Here is a 24,821-nt window from a genome sequence, read left to right on the forward strand (position 1 = left end):
TAAAATTATCCGGTACCGTCCCCGTGCTGAAGGAAGAATTGATAAGAGTAGTGATGAATGGAGCTAGCTTGTGGGCTGCTTCCTTGATGATGGGCGCTGTCCCCTTGGCAATTAGAAGGTTTGAGGCTATTGATGATATTTTCCACTTCAGTGATAGATAAAGGTGAGAAGCTGAACAGAGTCAAAGAATCTGGGATAGAGTTGTTTATAGTTGGGAGAGAGTTAGGTTCATGTTGGATTGTAGATTAGTCTGTTTATCGTTAATTTTGGCTTGGAGAGTGGCTATCTTACCAAGGAGAGTGTTTTGGATATTCGTGCACCAGGTGCTATCTTCGCTGGACGTGTCGGGTGCAGTGACAGGGGTTTCCAATTCTTTCAAGATTCTGAAGAGTTCTTTAGTATTAGATTTAGCTTTCTCAATACGTTTGTTTTAAGTGTATTTTTTCGCCTAGAGTATAGCTTCCTTATAGTTTAATGTAGCTAGGGTGATACTAGATTTATTAACTTCTGTATGATTATTCTTCCAGTGTGATTCAGCGATTCATTTTTTTTTACGAAGAATTCTTAGTTGGGGTGTAAACCAGGAGTTGAGGTGAGCTTGTGGTTTAGGTTTAGTTTTGAAGGGGCAATGAGGTCAAGGGCTTTGAGCATAGTATGGTTGAAGGTGTCAACCAGGACAGTAGGGTCAGTGCATAAAAGCACTTGTTGCATTGCATGCTATAGCCAAATACCTGCAGAGAGCGTGGAGCAAGAGAACATTATTTTTTAAAACTGTTACTTAGCAACTGATTGGAATGCTGCCAGTCCAACCCTTTGTGGAAAACTGTACTGAGAATGCATTTTACACCTGTGGTGGTTATGGTGTTTTAACTCTTAATACTTTTTACAGTGCACTGAGATTGTAATGCCTTTATACGTCTAATGATGCAATAGTGATTAAAGTCAGATAAAATTTGGCAGTACCATGGAAATATTTTTACTTTGTATTTCCTGTTGGCATGCTTGGAACAATACATTCTTGTATAGAACGCTGTTCAATTGTCATCATTTTTAATGCAGTTATCGAAACACCACCAAAGACTAGACTTCACCACTTTACAAAAGTTGCATTCCAAAAGAACATGGTAGACCTTGCCTCTCGAGTGACCAAATTCTCTATTTGAATTGTATATTGTTTGCATTGAAGAATTATTTCTACCATATAAGATTACATTTTTGGATGTGAAATTATGTTATAATAGAGATGTTCATACATTTACCGTATTGTGTTAAGCTCACTTTTGTTTTGTTCTTGAAGCTTCTATGCAGACTTTGGACCTCTCAACTTGGCGATGCTCTACAGATATTGTCGCAAGCTGAATAAGAAACTTAAGGTAAGCATATGAATTGAAGTTTTATTCTTCATTTTATGATACAAATAACACGCACTTCCAGACAATGCTAAGCACTATAAACCATTATGAACGCTTCAATTTTACAGACTTGTTGCCACAGGCGCCCTGCTACAGTTTGGAGCAGTAGTAGACTTGCGATAAAGTTTTATGTTGACTGCAGTAGACCAAGGTATTTTTCCAATGTCTGTAATTAATACAAAGTGTGCAAGCATTGGCTTTTTGGAGCTTAAATGAAGGGTGCAAGTGAATATTTGCACATTTTTTATTAGTAATCATTATCAAATAAAAAGTCCACAGTGTAGATGGAAGTCTTTTTATTATATCTCTTTAATGACAAGTGTGCAACTACTCAATTGCACACCGTTTTGATCCATGAAAAGTAATTGCTGCATAGGAGTATAATGAGGTACTCGTGGTTAATATGCAGCACATTTTGAGGTGGTGACAACTGTTAGGGAGAATTCTCACTTTATGGCTAATTTCCCTTACCTATAGAGTCCCCCAGGAGCTTTGCTTTGGATTTGAAGGGTTTGTTTCTTTTTACCTGCTAAGAGTGAGACTCTTTTTCCCACTCTTAGGCATTTTTGCTATGTCTGTTCTAGGCTATTTTTGTGTTTAATGCCTATGGGATTTTCTCTCCCCCCATAGGAACCATCTTTATTCATTTGTGTTACACAGCACCCTCAGTGCAGTGACACTGGGGTGTCATAGCGACCCCCAAACATAGACTCCATACCCTGGGACTGACTACTGTCTCCCAGGGCATGTAAAGTCCCCATTGACTTTACTAGTGAATTTCTGTGCACTAAAAGCAGTACAGCCCATCTTACTATGGAGGTACTGGAAGGGGTTAATCGTTTTTCCCCTATGTCCATTTTCGAGAGGGTACCATACAGTACCCCTCTCAAAAGTTTCTGGCTGGTGGCAGTGGTTACTACCAAAAATATTCGACCGCAAATATTTGTCTATGGGATTTTCCCATTGTTTGAGGCTACCACTTTTTCTGACAGCCCCTAACATACCGCCGTTGCATTTTAATATTAACTTTGCTCCGGTGGGTTTTATTTGCCAGAACTTTAATATAACTTCTTTCTCGTGTCTTTCTCTACAATCCTAACCCAGGTCGGGGATCCTTTGTTCGTCCGTTTGGCGGGCTTCTGCCCAGAAGCCCTCTTTCCGGCGCCACTGAGTCTGGGGTGGGTCCATTGTGTGGGAGGGGGAGTAGGACCCCTGGACAGGGTTGCCTCCGCAACCCATGTCGCACTCTATCCTGATAGGCTGGAGGGTATCCCGCCAAGATGACCACTCCACTGTGCAAGTGATAGCTAGGCTGTATGAATGGGGCTCTCTTTGCATAAAAGCAGGGTCCTGAGGACTGGAAGAGCAAGATGTTGCCACTGGAACTAAGAAGCCGAAGAGGAGAGAAGCCAAAGACACCTGCAACGACAGAACCACCGGTGAAGCCGTGCTGCAGCGTCTCACCACTTTTCTCCACACAACGAGAGGAGATCTTCATCTGAAAGAGCCTTCTTCCCTTGAGCTGGTGGGGCCAACCAGTTTGCCAATCGCCTTCCCGAACCTGCTGTGGTCGAATCGCCAGTGCCCTGCACTTGGAGACCGGATGGCCAAGCAGCTATCGACCCAGACCGCGATTAAAAGGGGCGTACCTTTTAAACTTCGTTTGGCAGCACCGCGGCTGGTTTCATCCCTGGGTAGTGCAGTACCTCGAATCTTCCTCCACGACGAGAGCCTCTCTTCCTGTGCTGGACCCCTCGAACTGCAGGAATTACCAGGAACAACCGCCACCACAGGAGCCACTTCACTTTAAAGGTACATTGTTCCGCCAGGCTGCCCTTTCTTCGCGGTAGTGCTAAAGATGTTTGAAATCCTTTAACTACCTTTTGGGTTGGCCTCCCCCCTCTCTTAACATTGTCTTTTCAACTCTTGCAACCACCTTTTCAAATATAGTTAACCAAAGACTTGACTGCAGCTACGAGAACATTTTGTTCCTGGGCCCTTGCCCTGTACCACTAACTTTGGCACAGGCCTATTGACTCTGGACACATTTGTTAGATCTGCATTCTCAAGATTGATTCTCCATTCGAACTGTGTGGTGCACCCCTTTCTTATAACTACCCTTTCCTTCCCACTGTTGAATCTTGTGACACGCCATTTTGCTCAGTTTTCATTTAAGTACTGCTTATTGTTGCTAGGGTGTATAAGAAGCTATTTCTGAATAACTTGTGTTTTCCCTCCCTTGTGAGAAATTGTCAGAACCTCCCTTGTGTGTAGTTTTCACTGTGCCTTTTTGCTCAGTTTTCACTCTGGTTCACTTGGTCTGCAATTTATATAGGGAGTGTGTATATTTTTCCTTGACTTAATTTAACTTGCTTGATACGTGTGATGTGTTTTGATTAGACATGCTTAAAATAAATATATATTTACTTTTTAACTACAAGCTTTGGTCAGTGTTTCCTTGTGCCATAGTCTAGTGGGCCTATTGTGTAAACCCTGAATACTGCTCATCTCCCTCTTGAGATAAGTCTGATTGCTCAGCCACAGCTACCAACTAAATCTTTGTGGTACAGATTGATACCAAAGGGGATTTATTGCTCTCACCTGTAGTCCTAATCTGGTGTAGTGCTCCCTAAGGGAACTGCACTGGATTCTGCCTAACAACAACACAATCTCAAAACGAGCTGAAAGGTAACCACCTGTATATAAACATGCCCTTTTTCTCCGGTGATTACTTTTCAATGGGTACAACATTGTGCAAGTGAGCATTTGCACACTTGTCATTAATAACCAACAATGTAAAAAGATGTCTGTGCACCTAGAAGTCTTTTTACTGTGGCCCTCATTACACGTTGTGCGGTAAAATCCGACATTTAACGGCATGGCGCCATTAACGTGTCCGCCTTGGCAAGAGGGCGCTAATAGCGTACCATTACGAGTACGCGGACACGAGCATAGCGCCATGCCGCTAAAGACCCAAAAAAGTCCCTTACCGGCTTCGACGAAAGTGCAGATAGCACCTCCGCCCTCACTCTGCATGCAAATAGCAGTCACCGCTATTAGCGATAACCGTTAAAATGCGGAACCGGAAATAGCGTCATCGCACAGGAACGGGAAGGAATACGGCGGCCATCTTTAACAACACAATCCATTGCCATTCTCTGCATCCAGGACCTCTTTCGGCAAGACTCCAACACAAAATCATCCAGGACAGCGCGAAGATGCCCAAGGCTGTCAAGAAAGGCGCTGATCGCCAGCGAAAAGAAAAATTCAGCGACGAGGAGCTGATCATGCTTACTCAGACACTTGCGGAAAATGCCAATGTCGTTTTCACAAATGACATGCGGTGGGAGACACTCCTCAAGAAAAAGGCCATCTGGGCAGAGGATGCCCACAAAGTCAGTGCGTTGGGCACCACCACCCGCACTATCGAGGACTGCCGAAAGCGGTGGGACGACCTACGGGTCCGGGTACGGAACATCCTGTCCGTGAATCGCAAGCTGGCAATGGCCACAGGAGGTGGCGCAGATTCCCCTATAAAACTCCAGGAGTGGGAGGAGACCTGCGCCGCCACAATTGGTGTGGAATCGATCGAGGGTGTTGGAGACATGGAGCATGGTGCGCCCACTTCATCAGATGGAGGTGAGTGTATACATCAAACAATGCACAGTGAAGGGTGATGGGCCCCCCAAATATGAGTCCATAATCAGGCCATCGATCCAGCCACAAACCTACATGCACGCATCACCACATACATGTGCAACACAGACCCATTCATGCATGACCCACCCGACATCCCCATTACCGGATTCCAAAATAAAGAGGCCCCAATGCATCGAGCGGCATGACGTAAACATTCTGCATAAGGCACGTAGATGATATTCCCTTTTTTCGTCCCCTACAGGGTCGCAGACAGACACTGATGAACCGGGCACTGTGACACCTGCTCCACCAGCTAAGAAAAAGCCCAGGACACATGACAGAGGGGACACCGCCACCACCTCAAAGGGAACCGGGAGGAGTGATCAGCAGCAGAGAGGCAAAGGCAGCAAGAGCACAGGTTCTACACAGCCTGAGGCCACGGCTGCTGCAATTTTTCCACCCACGGCAGTGTACCCCATGACATTGGAAACCAGCACGGAGGGCCCGCACTCTGCTGCCACCAGCTCCACTGGTGAGGCAGTAGCCACCGCCCCGCTTTCGGACGTTGAGGAGGCAATTGACGTTCTGATTCAAAGCCAGACCCCCATCCCACCACGGTCCATTGAGCCAAGCCCAAGGCCATTATCACCATCAGGTAGCCATGTAGAATCCGGCAACAAGACTGTGGAAGGGCGATGGAGCCCTCAGGTGTCCTCACCTGATGGCAGAGGCATGGACCAGGGCTCAGCAGCCACCCCAATAGCTAGATCCAGTCGACACGACCTTGCTACCATCAGCCAGAGGCAGGTCGAAATCACCTTACTGGTTGGCCAGCATGTGGCAGAGGCAGCCTGTCTGAGGGATGACCTTAGTTCCTATGCAAGCCAGACAAGGGATGCCATGGAGGCCTGCACGAACAGGATTTGTGAGGAAATGGCCCAACTTAAGCAGGCACTCACACGTATTGCGGATGCCATGGAGCGACAATACCTCCCTCCCCTCCCCCCCCCCACAGGATCAGCCGGGCACCTCCTCCTCTGCGAGTTCCCGACAAACAAGCCCCCGCCGCCGCTCTCTGCGTAACATGAGGCGCACGGCATCGCAACCACCCAATGGAGGAGGAGCCCATGAGAATTAGGGCCATCACGAACTTGCTGGCACATGTCGAACAGGACACCTGCACACTATGAAACTCACATGGGGGTGTTGTGGGGGAGGGGGGAAAGGGTGTTTTTGGGAGTGTTGTGGGGGGAGGGCAGAGGGGGAAAGGGTGTTTTTGGGAGTGTTATGGGGGGAGGGCGGAGGGGGCGGAAAGGGTGTTTGCACAGTTGGGGCCATGCACTTTTTGTACACATTACGATCACAATACACTGTTGAAAATTTGAAACACAGGCTTGGTCTCCATGATTGTGTATGTGTACTTCATTGGGGACAGCGTCCTTTGTGGGCCTCACCACATACATCAGGGCAACAATACCCATCTCCATCCATAATAGTTCTCCCTTGTATCTCATTGCATTTGATACATCAGATGCTAACGCTCATCGTGTCCCGCCTGGCCATGCAAGAGGCGATGGCCAGGATGTTGCCATGCTGTGTGGCATCACTTCAGTGGTGCTATAGGTGTGTGGTTCATTGGTATGGCTAGGGGTGTTACCTTTGCATGCATTCAAGGGCACATTGCTGTCTTGATGTTGTGCTGTGCTGATTCTGTAGTACCATCTTGACGCCATGTTGCTGATTTGTGTGGTATGTGGTGTGGCATGATGTTCAATGTGGATGTGGATGGATGTGCAATATTCGGAAACCTGGATTGTACTCTGTTGTGCAGCTCATAATTGCATGTGGGTTCTCCTCAAGGACATTGCGGCCTTCCCTGATGGACATTGGCCTACATCTGTATGTCCATTTATCCTACAGACGACAGTCAACACTCAGTAGGAGTATGTATCTCTCCCCACCACATCACACTGCCATGTGCTTGCCCTGCTACTCACCAAGTAGCCAGGAACGTTGACCGGCTTGTCGCTCCATGTAGCGTGGCATGCCATGGAATCATGGGTTGATCCGGGAAATCGGGCACAACAATGTGTGATCATCTTCTTAGCGCCAGATGCCATTTGCACTTTGATGGAGTGGAATTTTTTTGTGTTTTGGTAGACTGCTTCATTTTGATGTGGGACCACCAATTCCACATGGGTAGAGTCGCTGGTCCCGATGCAACTTAGGATGCCAGCCAGTGAATAGAAGCCAGCGTTGGTGTTTGCGATCTCCTGGGCAGTCCGTGGCAGGAATATGTGTTCCCGTGCATGCTTCAGGAGGGCATCGAGTACCTGGTTCAGCGTGCGTGAGGATACTGGTTGTGAGATGCCATGCATCTGCCCCATTGTATGCTGGTAGGTGCCTGTGGCAGGAAATGGAGCACAGTCACCACCTTCTGTAGAGGGGGGGAATGGCAGGTCTGATGTCTATGAGGCTGACAATGTGGTCATGTGTCATGTACATGATGCTGGTGATGGTGTCCTGGTCCAGACGGTACAGGGTGTGTATCTGCTCAGGGGTTAGGTTTAATGGACTGCCGCAGATCCTGGGGATTGGTGGCTGCCTCTGTGGTATGCCTAGGTGCCCTGGTAGTGCTTGCTGCGCCTGTCTTGCCATCCTCCTCCTGCGTCTCCATTGTGCTGCCTGTTGTTGTTGCTGCTGCACTGAAATCATGTCCTCTAGCCCATGTAATGCTGCTAGTATTGAACCATCTTGGTGTGCGAATGGGTGTGTGAAGGGGTGTGGTGTGCTCCTTTTGTGCTGCCACAGTCTCCATTGCCTCCACCTGTGCTGATTTTGTCCACCTGTGGCAGGTGGGAACACTGCTAGGTTCTGATAACGGGTGGTTCGCGAAGCCGTTATTTGCGCCATGCCGGTAAGGGGTTTTGGGGGCTTTTCCATGCCGCTATTAGCACGTCCGCCTGGCTTGTGATGATGTGTTATTAGCGGCATGGTGTTATTTATGGCATCAAGGGTCGCGCGCCCGCGGACTGGCCGCTATTAGTGGCACCGTACTTAGCGGTGCCGCAAATAGCGGTGAGCCGGGTCGTAATTGGCATGGGGATTTAACGGTACCGGTATTCCCTTACCTGTAACGTTAAATCCCTACCGCACAACGTGTAATGAGGCCCTGTGTCTTTTACCAATGCCTGTATTACGAGATACATGGGGCATATTGAAAAGTATGTCTGTCTGTATGCAAACCACGCCTTTTACTTATTCTTGTGACAGTGCTGAATGACTTGTGGGGTTTCAAAGCAGAACCCGCACGTTACTTTATGAAGAATTTTTACAACTCGACAATAAAAATGTTTTGCACAAGTTGCGTATTGCATACCTGAGAGCATTGAAAGAAATACTAAGTGGTGAATTTTAGATTGCATGATGTTTTTGTTTTTCCTTCCCTAATAGGACACACAAAAGGGTTATATTTAGTGTTGACTGATGTTTTGTTATGTTATGGGTAAATATTTCATTAATATTCATTTGGAGTGGAGTTTATTTAATAGAGTACTGGACAGTGTTAATGCAGTAGAGCTCAGAGGGCTGTTTGGTGCACAGTGAGTAGTTGGGCTTTGTGAAGTACATTTACTTTGGCTAGTGGTTACATATACCATTCGGCACTACATAGGCTGTTGACTCAGAGATCCATAGAACCCCATTTATTTTATTTTCAAATTTGTTTATTGGCATTTTTCAATAATATCAAACACGTTGTGTACAATGGAGCCAATCTCAAATAGTTATAAACATATGTTTAACTTAATGTCAAAAAATTACAAATACAAAACGACCATAACTGTCTCCATATTCTGTCCGTTTCATATATCGTTAACTGTTTCGAGGGGAGGGTGGGAGAGAAGGGGAACCATCCGGCAACTACAATAGGGGAAAGGCATCCGCAAGGTCTCTGTCCTCTGCCGTACATCCGCTGCTGCTGACTTTGACAGGTCTCACATGGGCCTGGATTAAGTTCCGATTCAGGGGGGTTTATCATCCGAGGGGTGGAACATGTGTCTGGTGAGTTCCTTCCAGGCCTTGAGTGACATACTAGAGTCATCCGTGGATCTGGCCACACAGTCCTCCCATGCCACGGTCTCGGCCAGCACCCACCGTTCAGTCTTTGTGCCATAGTTTGAACTGAGGGCCCATGGGTTTCTTCCAGGCCATTGCTATAGTTCTTTTGGCCAGTATGCACAATATGTCCATGAGCCTTGTTGCATGCTTGAGTTTGGCTGGTCTGGGGTAGGTTCCCAAGAGGCACTCGCCGGGTGTCCAATTATATTTACTCAGGCCTGCTTTTTCTCAAGTTTGTTGGACCCTGTCCCACAGAGCCCTTGTACTGGGGCATTCCCATAACATGTGGATCAGATCCGCTCTTTCCCCCTTGCACAAGTTGCAGGTCGGTTGTGCCTGGGGATTGAAGGTGGCTATGCGGCACGGGGTCAGGTAAGTTCTGTGTAGTATGTTCAACTAAATCTGCCTAAATCTATGGTTTCTGGACACCGTTTCGGGGAATGTGAGAGCTCTGTTCCACTCCCCTTCAGTCATTTCCCGGCCTATATCCTCCTCCCATTTGCTTTTCTTTTCCATGCTCCGAGGATTTGGCATGTCGATCAGGTTGCCATATATTTGCGAAATGGGTTTACCGCCCTCTCCCAAGTTGTACATCAAGGTGAGGAGTGGGTCTGTGTCTGGTTCCATCGGCCACGAGTCCCATTTGCGTCGGGCCACAGCACGAGTTCTTTGGTACCACAGAAACTGGCCGGTATGTATGCCTTCCGTCTCTTGCAGCGAGGTGAACTCCCTGAAAGTGCCTTCATCATACAGATCTCCCCAGGTGTAGACCCCTTCCCTCTCCCAGAGCCTGATATGTTTCAAATCCGAAAGTGTTGTGCATAGGTCTGCGATCAGGGGGACTTCTGGGGTATAGGAGTTCCGTGAGTTAATGAGCATTTTTGCCCTGTACCAAATTTTCTTTCCCAGGTCAGCCAAAAAGCGTAGAGTTCCCAGTAGTTTGGACGGTGCCCAGACCAGTTCTTTCAGATGTAATTGGGGCAGCATGGCCTGTAGCAATGGTGTTTCAGATGTGGGTTCATCATCTAGCCATTTGGTCACAAAACTAAGCTGTGCTGCTATGTAATATTTTTCTAGGTTTGAAAGTTGAATACCGCCTTGGCTATATGGTAGGGTTAGCAATTGCAATGCTATTCTATGCCTGCCTTTCCCCCATAGGAACTCACGCAGTATGGTCTCAAGCAGTCGGAAGAAGGGCTTGTGTATATAGTAGTGTACATTTTGAAACCCATAAAGGAAACGCAGGAGAACGATCATTTTAGTTATCGAAGCCCTGCCCATCATCGAGAGGGGGAGTTTCGCCCAGAACGCCATTGATTTGCGCAGGGCGGGGAGTGCTGCCTTTGTGTTTCGTTCGTGCATTAGCTCGGGGGTATGCATAATGTGCACTCCAAGGTAGCGGAATGACGTATTCTGCCACTGGAGCCCAACTTCAGGGAGTGCTTCTAAACTCTGTTTTCAGGGCCGCTAGGGGGAACATACAAGACTTTGACCTGCTAAAACTTATCCCAGAGACCTTGGAATAATTGTCCAGCACTTCTAACATGGTTGGTACGTTGAGGTGTGGGTCCCTGACGTATATGAGAACGTCATCTGCGTAGAGCGAGATGTGATCCACGTCTCCCAGTCTAATGCCTGCATCGAAGAATTGCTTTCTAAAGTAAACAGCTATGGGTTCTAGTCCCAGTATGTAAAGCATTGGGGATAGTGGACAACCCTGTCTAGTCCCCCTGCATATATTCCAGGCCTCCGACACATATTTCCCAGATTTCACCCTTGCCTTAGGTTTAGCATACAAGATGTTAATCCACCTGATAAACCCGGGACCAAAGCCAAACTCCCTAAGCACTGCCACAAGCCATTCCCAGTAAATGGAGTGAAACGCTTTGACTGCGTCTAGGGACAGCAGCGCGTATGAGTCCTTTTCTTTATCGGTTTGCACTATAATGTGCTGCAGCCTGCATAGGTTCATGGACGTATTTCGGCACAGCACGAAGCCGCACTGATCTGGGTGAACTATGTCTCCTATTATTCTAGACAGCCGCTTCGCTAAGATCGTAGTCAGGATTTTAACGTCATAATTTAACATTGCAATCAGGCGATATGAGTCACATTGGTCTGCCGGTTTATTGGGCTTGAGGATCGGGATCACAAGCGTCTCCCTCATACTTTTAATATCCCTTCTTCGTATGCCTCCTGGTATACTGCGTGTAATAGGGGGGTCAGGGAGGACTCCTACGTTTTAAAAAAACTTTGTGGGCAACCCGTCTGTTCCCAGTGCTTTGCCTGTGGCCAGGGATCTGATTGCATCGGTAATGTCTTTGTGCGTGATTTCTGCTTCTAGGGAGTCGGCTTGCTCGGGGGACAGCCTGGGGAGCCCTATCTCTTCTAGTGTTTCTATCAACTGTTCATGGGGGACCTGCTCCTCATGTGAATAAAGGTGGGTGTAAAAGCTAGTGAAAGTGTCATTTATGCCCTGCTGCGTACAGTGTGTGTTTCCATCCTCATCTTGAAGTGAGGTGGTGGGGTGTTTGGGGTGCTCTTTACGGCAGAGCCAGGCGAGTAGTCTGCCCGGTCTGTCGGCCTCAACATGTGCTCTATTTGTTCTGACCGTATAATCGAACTTTTCCAGCCTGTTCCACGCAGTTATGTTCTGCTCTCTAAGTTTCACAAGATCCTCTTCCCTCTGTTGGGTGTCTACAGGGGTAGCCTCAAGTCGCTCAATCTACCGTTCCACTAGGTCTAGTTCTTTCCTGAGCTGCTTCTTGATACCTCCCACCTTTGCAATTACTTCTCCCCTGGTTACCACCTTTAGAGCCTCCCACACTGTGCTATTGTAAGCTACACTACCGGTGTTAACCTCTCGGTATGCATAAATAGAATTGCGTAATTCTTCTCGGAAGGCTGGGTCCCTCATGGCGTCTGTGGGCATTTTCCACATGGGAATGGGGGGTCTGGGCCCTCTGTGGTTCCATGTTATCAGAAGCGGGGAGTGATCAAAGATAGTCCTCCCCAAGTATTGTGCTCCCTCCACCTGGGGTAAGTGTTCCCTGTCTATGAATATGTAATCTAGTCTTGTGTGTAACTTATGTGGGGATGAGTAAAATGAGTATTCGCGTGCTTCAGGATGTTTTTCCCGCCACACATCCGTCATTTCCAGCCTCCCCAACATGGCGGATAGTGCTGTCCTAGCGGTCGATGGGCCTCCTAGCTGTGGTGTGGATCTGTCCAGCCGTGGGTCGTGTACACAATTAAAATCCCCCCTCCAAATAAAGAGATTGTTCCTGTACTGTGCAACTCTAGGGTACAGTGAGTTCAGGTAGGACGGTATGTTATTGTTAGGGAGATAGGAGTTCATGATGCATACTGCTTCTTGTTCAACGAATCCCCAAATTACGACGAACCTACCTTCCGGGTCTATCTCAGTTTTGTCCACCCGGAATGGGAGCTGGGGGTGAATTCAGGTGTAGACCCCTCTTGCGTATTTAGAATAAGTGGTACCAAGCCCCTGTCCACCCCAATGTGTTTGTAGCTTGGCCACCGAGTCCGCCGTGCAGTGGGTCTCCTGTAGTAATGCTATCATTACCCCTTTTCTGTGCAGGTAGATTTTAATCCTGTTCCTTCGGAGATAAAGTCCTTAGGCCCCTTACATTCCATGTCATTATTTTTATGGTGTTCTCAGCCATAGGGGTTTAGTAACGGATCTGTTGCCCCCCCCCCCCTTTCCCTGCCTCTGCCACCCCCGGGCCTGGACCTGTTAACCAGGGGTCGGTCTGTGTTGGGGTTGGGGCGTGAGCCTCATCGTTTCCTCCCTCCCTTCCCCCCTCCTTCTCAATGTCAATTGGAGACTTATTAACATTAACAATCCTCATTCTACTGAATAAGAGCAACAAAACTTTCAACTCAAAACTGCCCCCAGCAGTTGGCTCAAACTTGCAGCGCTCGGGGGCTCCCGATCCTTCCAGGCCTTTCCGGGCCTCCCGGTGCGGGTGGTTTGTCGGCAGTCAGCCTCCACGTGTTGCAGGGGGGTGCGTCGGCTTTGTTGTTATTCGCATGGGTCGGTGCGCTCCTGCCCGTCATGGCGTACGTAGAGTTGTAGATCGATCTCAAGCGGTCTGGTATTCATTCGGTAGTTGTGCGAACCTTCATTTTCCTGTCGTTTGGTGCTTTCAATGGCCTGTGACTTCATGCGCAGTGCTTTCCTTATCATCAGCAAGGTTGTTGTCCTCAAGCCACATATTTGCCGCTGCCGGAGTCTCAAGAAAGATAGCTTTCCCCTTGTATAGTAGCTTAAGGCGGGACGGGTACAGTAGCATGTACTTGAGGTTTAGCTTGCGCAACCTAGCTTTCACCGGTACAAATGAGTTCCGTGCTCTCTGCACCGCGGGGGTATAGTCTGGGTAAATGACTATTTTGGTGCCATGTTTCTCGATCTCCCCTCCTTCTTTTGAGAATCTCAGTATAGTCTCTCTGTTGCGAAAGTTCAAGACTTTTGCAATAATAGGGCGCGGTCGGGAGCCCGGAGGGGGCCTTTTCTGAAGTGATCTATGGGCCCGTTCTATTGAGAAGCCCTGGGTCAGTTTGCCGGCACAGATTTCTTGCAAGAGCATCGTTTCTACGAATTCGGTCGGGTCTGGGCCCTCGGTGTCTTCCGGTACCCCCAGGATTCGGATGTTGCCACGGCGGGCACGTCCTTCAGCGTCCTCTGATCGCGCCTCTAGCCGCGCTACTTGCAACTCAAGGTTTTGGACCTTAGATTTAAGTTCTGTGGTGTAGTTAACGTTGTCTTGGAGCGTTGCCTCCGTTGTGGTCACCCTTTCTGTAAGGTTACGGGCGTCCTGTCTCATCAGTTGCATGTCCGACTTGATTTCATCGGTCCTGGTTTCGATGGACGTCCGTAGCGCCGCTATGGCTTGTAGCACTTGCGTGTTTGTCGGATCGTCCTCCTTAGCCGTCGGGTTGTCTGCTGCCTCTGTCCCCTTTTGTTGTTTCACCCTGAACGCGGTGAAGGAGTCCATGGTCGCGGCTTTCAATTTGCTTTTGGGGGGCGACATCGCCTGTCTTTGGGCGTGCTCTGCGGCATTTTCCCGGTCAGCGGGGACTCATATGTAGGATCAATTGCGAGGGCGGTCGTTGCAGATGGGGAGTAGTCAGCCCGCGGATGTTCCGGAGGGAACCACCGTCGCCTTCTCTCCTTCGTGTCTCTCCGTGTTTCTCTCGGCCTCCCGCCAGCCAGCTCCTCTCCTGCACACGGTCTCGCACTGAGGGCCCCCCCCTTCGTCTCTTCCTCCCGGCACTCTGTCTCGGAAATAGAGACCCGGGTCACAGCTGGCTGCAGGGGTCCGCCCCCCCCCCCTGAGGTGTCGCGGGGTCACTGGGTTGGACGCTGTGGGCCCTCCTCTCTCACCTCCGGAGGCTATGCGCCCTCCAGCGGTGTGTCTCAGATGAGGCCGGCGGGCGACGCCATTTTGTTGGGCCGGGGCCTCCTCTCTGTTCGCTTCGGTTAACCGTTATCTCGGTCTGATTTTCTTGCGGAAACTTCGTCGAGGGTAGGGAGACGGTTCTTCTTCCCGGAGCTACTTCAGGCGTGCTTTTTCAACTTAAGCAGGCCGAACGATTCGGTCCGTTGTAGGATCTCGGGCAGGAGCGCGAGGAGAGCACGTCCTCGCTCCATGCGCGCTGGCCACGCCGCCTGCATAGAACCCCATGACACATACAATGGACCTAGTTTGCGTGCATTTCTGTTTTCTTAACTTATGATTTTTCTTTTGCATTCCTTTTTAATAAATATTACAGCCATGAAAATGCGCTTTACTAAAAAACACGCGTAGGTTGGTCATTCTGCAGTGCAATTAATGTATTTTTTTGTGGGTTATATTATTGATTGGATTGATTTATGTCGAAAGTAGTGTATTTTTCACAAAATCTTATTAAGAGTTTAATTCAATTTAATTGAAATGATTGTACACCATCTGAAACGGGCAGCTTTGTAAAACAGTGAACTTGCAAAAGATTTTTTTTTTATTTGTTCACGTAATTAAGTACTTATGGCAAAAAAGGTGAGCAAAGTTCACTTGTTCTGTTCCCTTTTGACAAAAAGTTTTGGTGTTGCTTGTTTTGCAGTGTCATTTCGAATTTGCAATCATTTTAAAAATGTGGCTCGTACGAATTACATTAGCCTCTTAAAGTTTTGCCCTGGGAGCCAATGGCTCCCTTTCAAACAAAAAGGTGGTCTGGAGTCCTACAGTGGTGGCGATATGTGCAGCATCAAAAAATCTTAACATAACATGATTCACAATCCTAATTTTAAAAAGGGGACTACTTATGTTTAGTGCATTGTGGTAGATATGCTTCAAAAATTCAAGTTGGGCTTGATTATTAATTTTAGATCGTTATACGCATTTTAAGTCTGTTTAGGTGATGAGTCGTAATGTGTTTTTTTGCAGCATAAAAAATAACGTATGAATGGGACCAGAGGAGATTCATGGTTATGATATATTTTATATTCAGAGGTGAAATATTTAATTTATACTGTAAAGTGTATTTTGTTTAATATGATTTCTCCATTAATAAGTTAAAATACAATGCTATATAGAAAACATTTCATTTAAAATGTCATACAACTCGGACGAAACAAAGGTATAGCTGTGACAAATGCATACACACTATTAATGAAAATACAATTCATTATTAAAAAAATGGCCTCCGTGCAAGTCCTAATGTTGTAACACAAAGGTATTCACCACATTTCACACAGCTCGTAAAACAGTGCAAATTAATAAAACCCCACTTCATTCGAGCATTGAGAGGATGTAAATTTAAACAGAACATCAAAAAAACCCTTCTGCAATCTGGTGATTTTTATTTTCGCAGATTTCCCCTCCCTGCAAAACACGCACTTGTAAGCCAGCATAAAGGACCTGCAAGCGTGAGTTATGAACATATTCAGTGCCGACCTCCTCCCTTTCTGAAAACCTCTTTAGTTAATCATCTTAAAGCAGTACTTAAAGGAGTCAAACTGGCATGCACCCTCCACCCTAAATCCCCATATAACTAGCAGTTTAAAACCCTTCTGATACCCAAGAAACTGCTATTTAGCAGAGAGTCACGAATCTCACTTACTGCATTTAGGGTTAGAGCTTTCAAAAAATAAATCGCAAACCTTAGTTGTTCCTGCACTTTGAGTTTGGAGACCCACAACTCCAATCGGCATGCACTACTGGCGACTGGGGACACCTAAAAGCTTTTCATTTGCATGACAAGCAGAGAGTCGGTTTGAATAACCCCATATGTCACGATCACATAGCAGGACTAACCCCTACCGTACCCCCCCCCCCCCCCCCACCCCAAACACAGGAATACATTACACGCATTGTTCCACACATAATGAGATCAGACCAAGACCTTTTTCTGATTGGAAAACCCATTTACATTTTATTTGAAAAAACACATGTCGCTTTCTTGCAGTTGTCCTAATGGCCCGGTCCTAGCCCTGCTCAGGCCATAAGTATTCCTGGCCCAAAAAATCGTTACCCGGGTGGCTCTGCCAATCCTGTGTTAGCCCCATTTTAAAAAACCAGTGAGCCCTTCTCACTTCGATTTTCCTCTTTTGAGAGAACGGCTCGCCCTGATATCCGACTACCAGTTCAGTCACTCCCATTTTAGTCAATGGAGCAAACAAGGCCACTGCATTAGTTGTTGAGGAGTTCCACCCGTCCCTAGTGGCATCAGTGCCAGTCTACCCCAACCTGGCTGATGCAGCCAGTGGTTATAGCTTGCAGCAAGACTGCAGCGTGCCTCTTTCTCTAGGACCACCCTTTTAACTCCGCCACAAATGCCCCCACAAGTATCTTGATACTGTCTTTCACCATCATCATCTATGTGCATCCTGCCTTCATCAGCACTCCCTGCAGCCCTAAGTTAAAGGTATCGGTATCAGACAGGTGAACCCTATCTTTCGCAAAGTCCACCGGGTCTCTTTCGCACAAGTGCCTGACGAAACCCAGCCCCTCCAGTTTCATAAATCTTTCCATGCGTTTGTTTATGCGCCTCCTGGATTTTTCCATGGCTGCGTTTGACCCTGCTCTTCGCCACACATTTCTTGGGAGCATCTCGGACCACACTATTTCCGTTCTAGGAAGCATCCACTCTAATAGTCTGATGCCCTCCTGCATTTCTTTCAGCAACCAACCTCTACCTAAATCCGCTAGGTCGTTCCCACCAAGGTGCACTACGAGCATCCTGGGTGCTCCCAACCTGGCAAGTTGTCTGTGCACCTCGGGGAGCAAAGTGCGCTATTGCATGCCCGGTGTGCTCAGCCAACCAGCTTGATGTTTTGAAATCCGAGTGGACCCCTCGCCTAGGCCCTACCCGGGCCCTTTTCTGCCTTTGTGATGAAGGAATGGCCAATGACCCACACTGTGCGACACGCTGGAACGGGAAACAACACCAAATGTTATATTTCTCTCCATGCCCCTCCTAACCCCCTCAACCACCAGTATCGTTCCATATGTCCCTCACTTCAGAGGTGGCCACTGGATGTTATCCCCTTTCTCCCTAATATATAACCTATACGCTCAGATTCCCATCTACCAGTCCTCTTGATGGATGACACCGGCATTCCAGCCTGGAATGCTGTTGTTGCTGCCCCTATCCTGAACTCATGCATGTGAAGACCAACCGTGCCCATGACATCCCACTTTCTTCAATGCAGCTGCCAACACTCTGCGAAATTGAAACCTGGTTAAAGGGACCCATCCTCGTCCACCAGCAGGTACCTGCCCCCTGATGGTTTGGACACTCCGCAGGTGGCGGGGGAGAGCAACCAGGTGGGCTCTCCCCCGCCACCTGCGCTTTCTCTTTCACATTCTCCGAGATTAGGCTCCAGCTGGGCACATCCTCGTGTTTGTGATAACATTGTTTAAATGTTCACTAATGCAGCCCCTTGTTGGTCCATTTCTTCATTAAATCTACTTCCTAATTTCAAAAGGATTTTTAGAGCGAATTGCATCGTGGAGAGATAGCAGACAGCAGATCCATTGAAGGCCATCTGCTCTGATTAATTTGTTCTTCATCTGCCGAACCCAGATATGAAAATGGCGTGGTACTCAATCTAGTCGTCGGTATTGCTGTAACCTCTGTTGATTGGCCGTCATCAAGTTCTTCACTGACAATTGGTGTGATCAGATTGATCAAGGACGGCGGTATTACCTGTGCCACCAACTCTGACTGTAAGGAGTTACGTAGGTTGAGTAATGAATTAACTATCTTTGGAAGTTGCCCTGAATCCTGTGTATTTATAATTTCCACACTACTAGTCTTCTCTTGCGTGGAATTATTAGGAATTATTTTATCAGCAGTGAAGTATGAAGTCTTTCCCTGCTCGGTTAACCTGTGCGGTCACTTCTAACGTCCCTTGCTTACCTAAGGTCCCCTCCGCAGATGCTTCCATGCTTGCATTACGGGTCACCAGGGTATGCTGCTGCTTATTGGCACAAGGATTATAGACTGATTTCTTTGTCTTGAATGTATTAACCATTTTAAAAATATTTTTGGGGGAGGCGGGGTGTTTCTCGAAACGGCATGCTGTTAGAAGTCTGCCGCTTCCCCGCCTTGCACTAGCTTTCCTCTCTAACAGTCCGCTCGGGTACTTAATTTACAGAGGGATATTTCAGTCTGAATTTCCACGTACCTCAGGGAATTTGCTACAGTTCCTCTCGCAAGCTTGTCCCTCGCTGACTCGCAGGTACACTTCTAACCCTAAAGGATGTTTACATACAACAGCATCTTCTGCGGACAAGAAGAAATATTTACATGTTTTCAGGCCAGAGTACCCTTCATTTTCTAGGTGACTTGCAGCAGGTGACAGTTCAAGTGCTCACAAAGTGGTTTCGAGTTTTGACTCCTCTCTCCTGTTTCTCTCCAACCTATTTCCAGCAAATGTCATAAAAGATCGATAAGGCTGTGCAACTGGCTTCTTCTCTTGTTTCTTTGCTGTTCTGAAGAAACACTGCTGGTGCTGAAGGGACTATTCCGGAAAGCTCCAAATTTCAAGCAGTCGGCAGGTTTAAGATTGTTACCTTGCACATATTGTGACCCTGCTTCAGCAGGCAGACTGGCGCACGCAAGCATCCCATTATGTTCTCTGCATTGAACATTCCTCAGCTTTGCAACCTCAAACCAATCCTTGTGGTTTTTTTTTTTTTAAACTTTTATTTTTGCTGGCAGAGGAAAACAACATAGACACGTCAGAGGCATATGGACGAGTATGTAACATATACATGTGCATACATAACCAAAAGGCAAATATACGACGACAGCAGACAGGGGGCAGCATATCACAGGTGACCAGAACACAGAGCCACCGACTGAGGGGCTAGGAGGATTCATCCGTTGAAGTGTCACTTGAGTTAATTAAGTAACTGTTGAATGCCGACCAAATGTTCCGAGGTCGAGAGCTCACTGGGAGCATGCCCAGAAACTCCTCCTTGCAGTTTCGGGACCACGTAAGCAGATTTAAGCACTTCTGGAATGTAGGGGGCGTAGGGCTTTTCCAGTTTTGTAGAACACATTTGTTGGCTATGACACAGCTCACATTCAAGAACCTAACAATTTCTTTAGCCCCTCCAGTCTGCCACACCCCGAACAGAACCCCCATTGGATCGGGAACAACAACAGTGTCGGTGATTGCGGACAATGTCTCTATGACTTTCCTCCAAAATGTGACCAGTTCCGGGCAGTCCCAGAACATGTGCAGATGGTCCGCACCCTCCGCACCGCAGCGGGGGCACAGTCGAGGGTCAGAACGAGCAAACTTTGAGATCCTACCTGGGGTATAATACAACCGGTTGAGTAATTTATACTGTATGGTGCGGTAGCGGAAGTTTAGGGACACCCTGCTAGTATGAGAGCACATCTTCTCCCACTGTTGATCCGTAAGATCCAGCTCCAGCTCGCAGGCCCAGCCGGCACGAGCCCCGGATGGAGGGGGAGAAGCAGCGGACAGGAGGAGCTTGTACAATGAAGAGACCACCCCACGGGCACCACCCGAGTTAGCAATGTAAGCAATTCCGGGAGAGTCCTGGGGCTCAAAGGGGGAAACAGGCCAGGCATTTCGAAAGGCAGCACGAAGTCTGTAGAACTGCAGAAGTTCGAGAACCGAGCCCGAGTGTCCCGGCCTCCACGTGTGCGGTGTTATGAACTGTCCCTCCGGATAAAAATCAGTGAGGGCGCGGTAACCCAGGGCCTCCCAGTGTCGCGCCAGAGTGGTATCGTGCGTGGGTTCCAGCCCGGAAAGTTCCAGGCGGGGAGCCATTTGTAGTACGGGTTTTGCACGTCGCAGGTTTTAAATATCAGGCCCCAAGCCTGCACCGTAGTCCGGATCGGGTCAATGGGCGAGTCCGGCACATACTGCCGGTCCAGAATCAGGGACATTACATCGGTGCCTGCTGCTGCCAGAGCCTCGAGTTTGACGTGGGGACGGGGTGTAGGCCCAGGATACCAGTAGGTTGCGAACTGCGCCTGTGAAGCAGTCCAGTATCGCAACAGGTCCGGGGCTGTGAATCCCCCTTTGTCATAGGGTAATGACATATCCGACCACTTTTTGCGCACAGCGCCGGAGTGCCACAGGAATTGAGCGAGCAGAGTGTGCAGGTTCGCAAAGTATCCCTTACCAGGCCAGACGGGGACATTACTAAATACATAAAGGAACTTAGGGAGCAATATCATCTTCACCAGAGAGAGTCTTCCGGCCAATGACAGTGGGAGAGCGCACCAGCGTGCAATCTTGGTCTCGGCCTGCTCTGCAGCAGTCCGGTAATTGTCTGCCAGTAGCGAGTCTTTGGAGAGGGACACCTGAACCCCCAAGTACTTAATCCCGTCTGCGGACCAGCGGAGCGGGTACTCGGTGGTGGGCTGGACCGTGGAGCTAGTGAGGGGAAAGATCTCAGACTTAGTATAATTTATAGTAAACCCAGAATATGTACCAATGCGGGTGATGTCACGCAGAATTGGATCTAGATGGGCCGTTGGGTCTCTTACAAAGAGCAATACATCGTCCGCATAAAGCGAGATAATTTCAGGGGAGTTTTTTAGCCGCACCCCTTTGCGCGCATGCCTTTCCCTGACATAATCGGCCATCGGCTCTATGGCCAAGGCAAACAGGATCGGGGAGAACGGGCAACCCTGTCGAGTGCCTCTGAGAAGAGGGAACAGACCGGACGTCTGGAAGTTAACTCGCACTCTGGCCACCGGGGAAGTGTACAGTAACCGAATGTATGCTATCATATTGGGCCCTATACCCATGTTTTCTAAAACCAACCATGTATATTTCCAAGACACCATGTCGAACGCCTTCTGGGCATCCAATGTGACCGCGACCGCGCTCACCCTCTGGTCAATGCGTGACATCACATTAAGCAGTCTTCTAATGTTGTGTGATGTTGACCTCCCGGGAACGAATCCCGACTGATCGTCATGGACCATGTACGACATGACCGGGATGAAGCGATTAGCAATCACCTTGGCAAAGATTTTGGTGTCCAAATTCATTAGTGAGAGGGGCCGATATGATCCGCACTCATTAGCGGGTTTACCAGGTTTGAGCAGGACAGTGATGACTGCCTCTCGCAACGATGGGGGAAGGGCGCCCAGCCGGAGTGACTCGTTCCAAACCTCCAACAGTTTGGGGGCCAGAATGGCCACGTGCTCCTGATAAAACTCAGCTGTCAGCCCGTCCGGGCCAGGTGCTTTTCCTTTAGGGAATTTAGATATAGCCTCAACTATTTCATCCAAACGGATGGGGGATTCCAATTGGTCTCTGGTAGCGGGAGAGACAATAGTCGTGGGGATCTGCTCGAGGAGGTTGCGCATTTGGCCCTCGCTGTGCTCGGGGGGGCTGGGTGTACAGTTCTGAATAGAAGTCCGTAAAGACCTCCAAAATACATTGGTCCGACCACAGTTCCGACCCCTGGGGGTCCTTGATACAAGAAATCTGAGCCTGACCCCACTCACCCCTTGCCAACGCCGCCAGCGTCCTGCCGGGCCTGTCCCCCCTCCCCATACTTACGGGCAGCCTGCGGGCGACTAAAGTAGTGAACTTCCCTTGTAGCCTGTTCATTAAAGAGTTGGAGTTCCTCGCTGATCCGGGCCAGGATGGCAGGGTCAACGGATGCAGGATGGGCACTCTCAAGTTCACGCAGCCTGGTTTCGGAGCGGGCAAGGGCAGCCCTAATGGCCTTGAGGACTCCCGCCTCCCTAGAAATGGACATACCTCTGATAAAGACTTTGAAAGCCTCCCACCGGACCCCCACGGAGGTAGCCTGGGGCGTATAAAGCTCGAAATAGGTCTGGATATCGGACAAAATGTCAGCCCTGAAGACTATGTCTTGTAGAGCAAGGGACTTGAATCGCCATGTGTTAATCGTGGGGGGGGCCCGGGGGGCCCACCCAGGTCCAGGGATAATCGGATCGGTGAATGGTCTGACAGGCTACGCGCCAGTATCTGAGTTTCAGCCACCCTCCCCAGCAAGGCACTAGACAGGAGGAACATGTCAATTCTGGCAGAGCTATCATGCACAGAGGAATAGTGAGTGTATTCGCGCGTCTGCGGGTGCATTACCCGCCATGGGTCTTGAATGTCAAGGGTTGTGCTGTGTGCAAGGAGCTTACGGGCAGCGCTGGAGAGGAGTCTGGGGGCCGAGCCTGTTCTGTCCAATGTGGTGTCTAATATGAAATTCATGTCCCCCCCCCCAGATGATCTGCACCCGATGTATCCCAGCAGTATGGAGGCCACCTGGTCGATAAAGTCGGGAGAGTCCACATTAGGGCCATATGTATTAACTAGCAAATATTCCCTGTTGGCAATTGCACAATGTAGGATGACGTACCTCCACTCTGGGTCTATGTAGCTCTTATGGAGCACGAACTTGAGTGACCTGTGGATCATCGTTAATACCCCTCTGGCGCGGGTCGAGTAAGCAGTAGAATATCTGTGGGGACCCCACGATGGTGCCATGCACCTGGTCAGCCGGCCTTTACAGTGAGTTTCCTGCAAAAGCAGAATCTTACAGCCGTGCCTGTTGGCATAGGCCACGATTCTGCGCGTTTTGGTATAATTGCTTAAACCCCGGACATTCCAGGACATTACTACTGTGGACATTACAGATGCCTAAGGTACATCCCACAGGCGGTGCCGGGGCCCACACCCTAAATGAGGAGGATCCTCGCAGGAGTTGCCCTCCCACCTCTGTCGCCGCAGTTCAGATGCGAGATCAAGCCATCTCGGGTATAGAAGACCCGATGTGACGCAGTCTGTCGGTCCGCCTCTGCCTTTTCCTATAACATTCCCCCAAACCCCAACAGTGCCAACCCCCACCCTCACTGCCCACCCCCAACTTGCAGTGTAAAACCCCCACCCCACTGTACCGGTGTCATCAATAAACCCGACTCTCCCCAAGCGGGAGAGGTCGAAGGGCGCGGTCCAACCGGTATACGCCCCATTGAAAGCCCAACATGTGCAAACAAACAGTGACAACCAACAAAACATAAACATTGCAATCGCAAGTAGGTGTGCTGTTGCCGTGTGGGCGGCTCTTAGAATAACATATAGAACAGCATGTGCTGCCGGATGTAAGTTCTGCTACGGGCGGATCTCCAAACAGGTCTCCATGTCTAGCTGAACGCTGGGGCGAGACCGGACCAAGAAATAACCAGGGAACATGGCCGGCGGGGCGCCCCGTAGGGCAGAGAGGGCGCCGTCGGCCCCAGTCAGGTCTAGTCCCAGCCCCGTCAGACGCCAGAGGAGCTTGGATCGTTGGGTGTACAGTAGGTTGTTGCCATATACACGTTCCAAGTCACGGATTCACTGGATTAATAAATGGGCGCCGGGTAGTGTTCCACTGAATCACTTGACCTCGGCAGGGGGGCCCGCCGGGCCAGGGAGCGGTAAGTGTGCTTCAATGAATTTCACCGCTTCCTCTGGCACGGTGAAGAAATATAGTTTGCCATTGTAGGTAATCTTAAGGCGTGCCGGGAAAAGAATGGCATAGGGAATATTACGCTCTCTAAGAAGCTTCTTGACTCCAATGAACTGGCGCCTCTCCTGCTGCACTGCTATTGAGAAATCTGGAAAGATCCTTATAGTGTGTGAGTCAAGGCGCAGGTCTCCCTTCTCCCGCGACAGACGGAGGATAAGGTCTCTGTCCCTATAGTTAAGGATTCTGGCTATTATGGGCCTAGGGATATCACCCGGTTTGGGCCTTGGTGATAGAGCACGATGAGCCCGCTCGACAGTGAAGTACGGAGACAGGGCCGGGTCACCCAGCAGGTCCTTGAGCAGGGTTTCCACTGCATCTTCCATGCGCCCCTTAAGGGCATTTTCAGGGACTCCGATAATATGTAGATTATTTCTGCGAGAGCGGGATTCGAGGTCGTCGCACTTCGCTTTCACACTACGCATGTCACGCGATAGGGAAGCAACAGTGTTCTGCAGCACATGTATTTCATCCTCATTTGTTGATATCCGATTCTCAGCGTCAGTGATTCTGGTCCCCGCCTGATCCACCCGTGTTTTTAATAAGGCAACATTGGCGTTGATGTCGTCCAGCTTCTCATGAAAGGAAGCGAAGTTCTTGGCCATCGATTCCATAAGTG

At 48.9% G+C, this 24,821-nt stretch overlaps 1 protein-coding gene across 13 annotated transcripts in view; it reads left to right on the forward strand.

Annotated features, from left to right (window-relative positions):
- Window positions 1–24,821, forward strand: part of CDC14B (cell division cycle 14B) — a 1,298,523-nt gene that overhangs the window by 487,346 nt on the left and 786,356 nt on the right. For all 13 annotated transcript variants that reach the window (XR_011280342.1, XR_011280341.1, XM_069625680.1 and 10 more), the window contains exon 3: window positions 1,298–1,373. Coding sequence is in view for 11 of the 13 variants with exons in the window: in XM_069625680.1 (XP_069481781.1) it covers window positions 1,298–1,373 (76 nt within the window). In the remaining 2 variants the exon portion in view is untranslated. The remainder of the gene's footprint in view (window positions 1–1,297; window positions 1,374–24,821) is intronic.

Source organism: Ambystoma mexicanum, chromosome 6p (assembly GCF_040938575.1).
Source record: "Ambystoma mexicanum isolate Mex_15411 chromosome 6p, UKY_AmexF1_1, whole genome shotgun sequence".
In the NCBI taxonomy this organism is placed as follows: Eukaryota; Metazoa; Chordata; class Amphibia; order Caudata; family Ambystomatidae; genus Ambystoma; species Ambystoma mexicanum.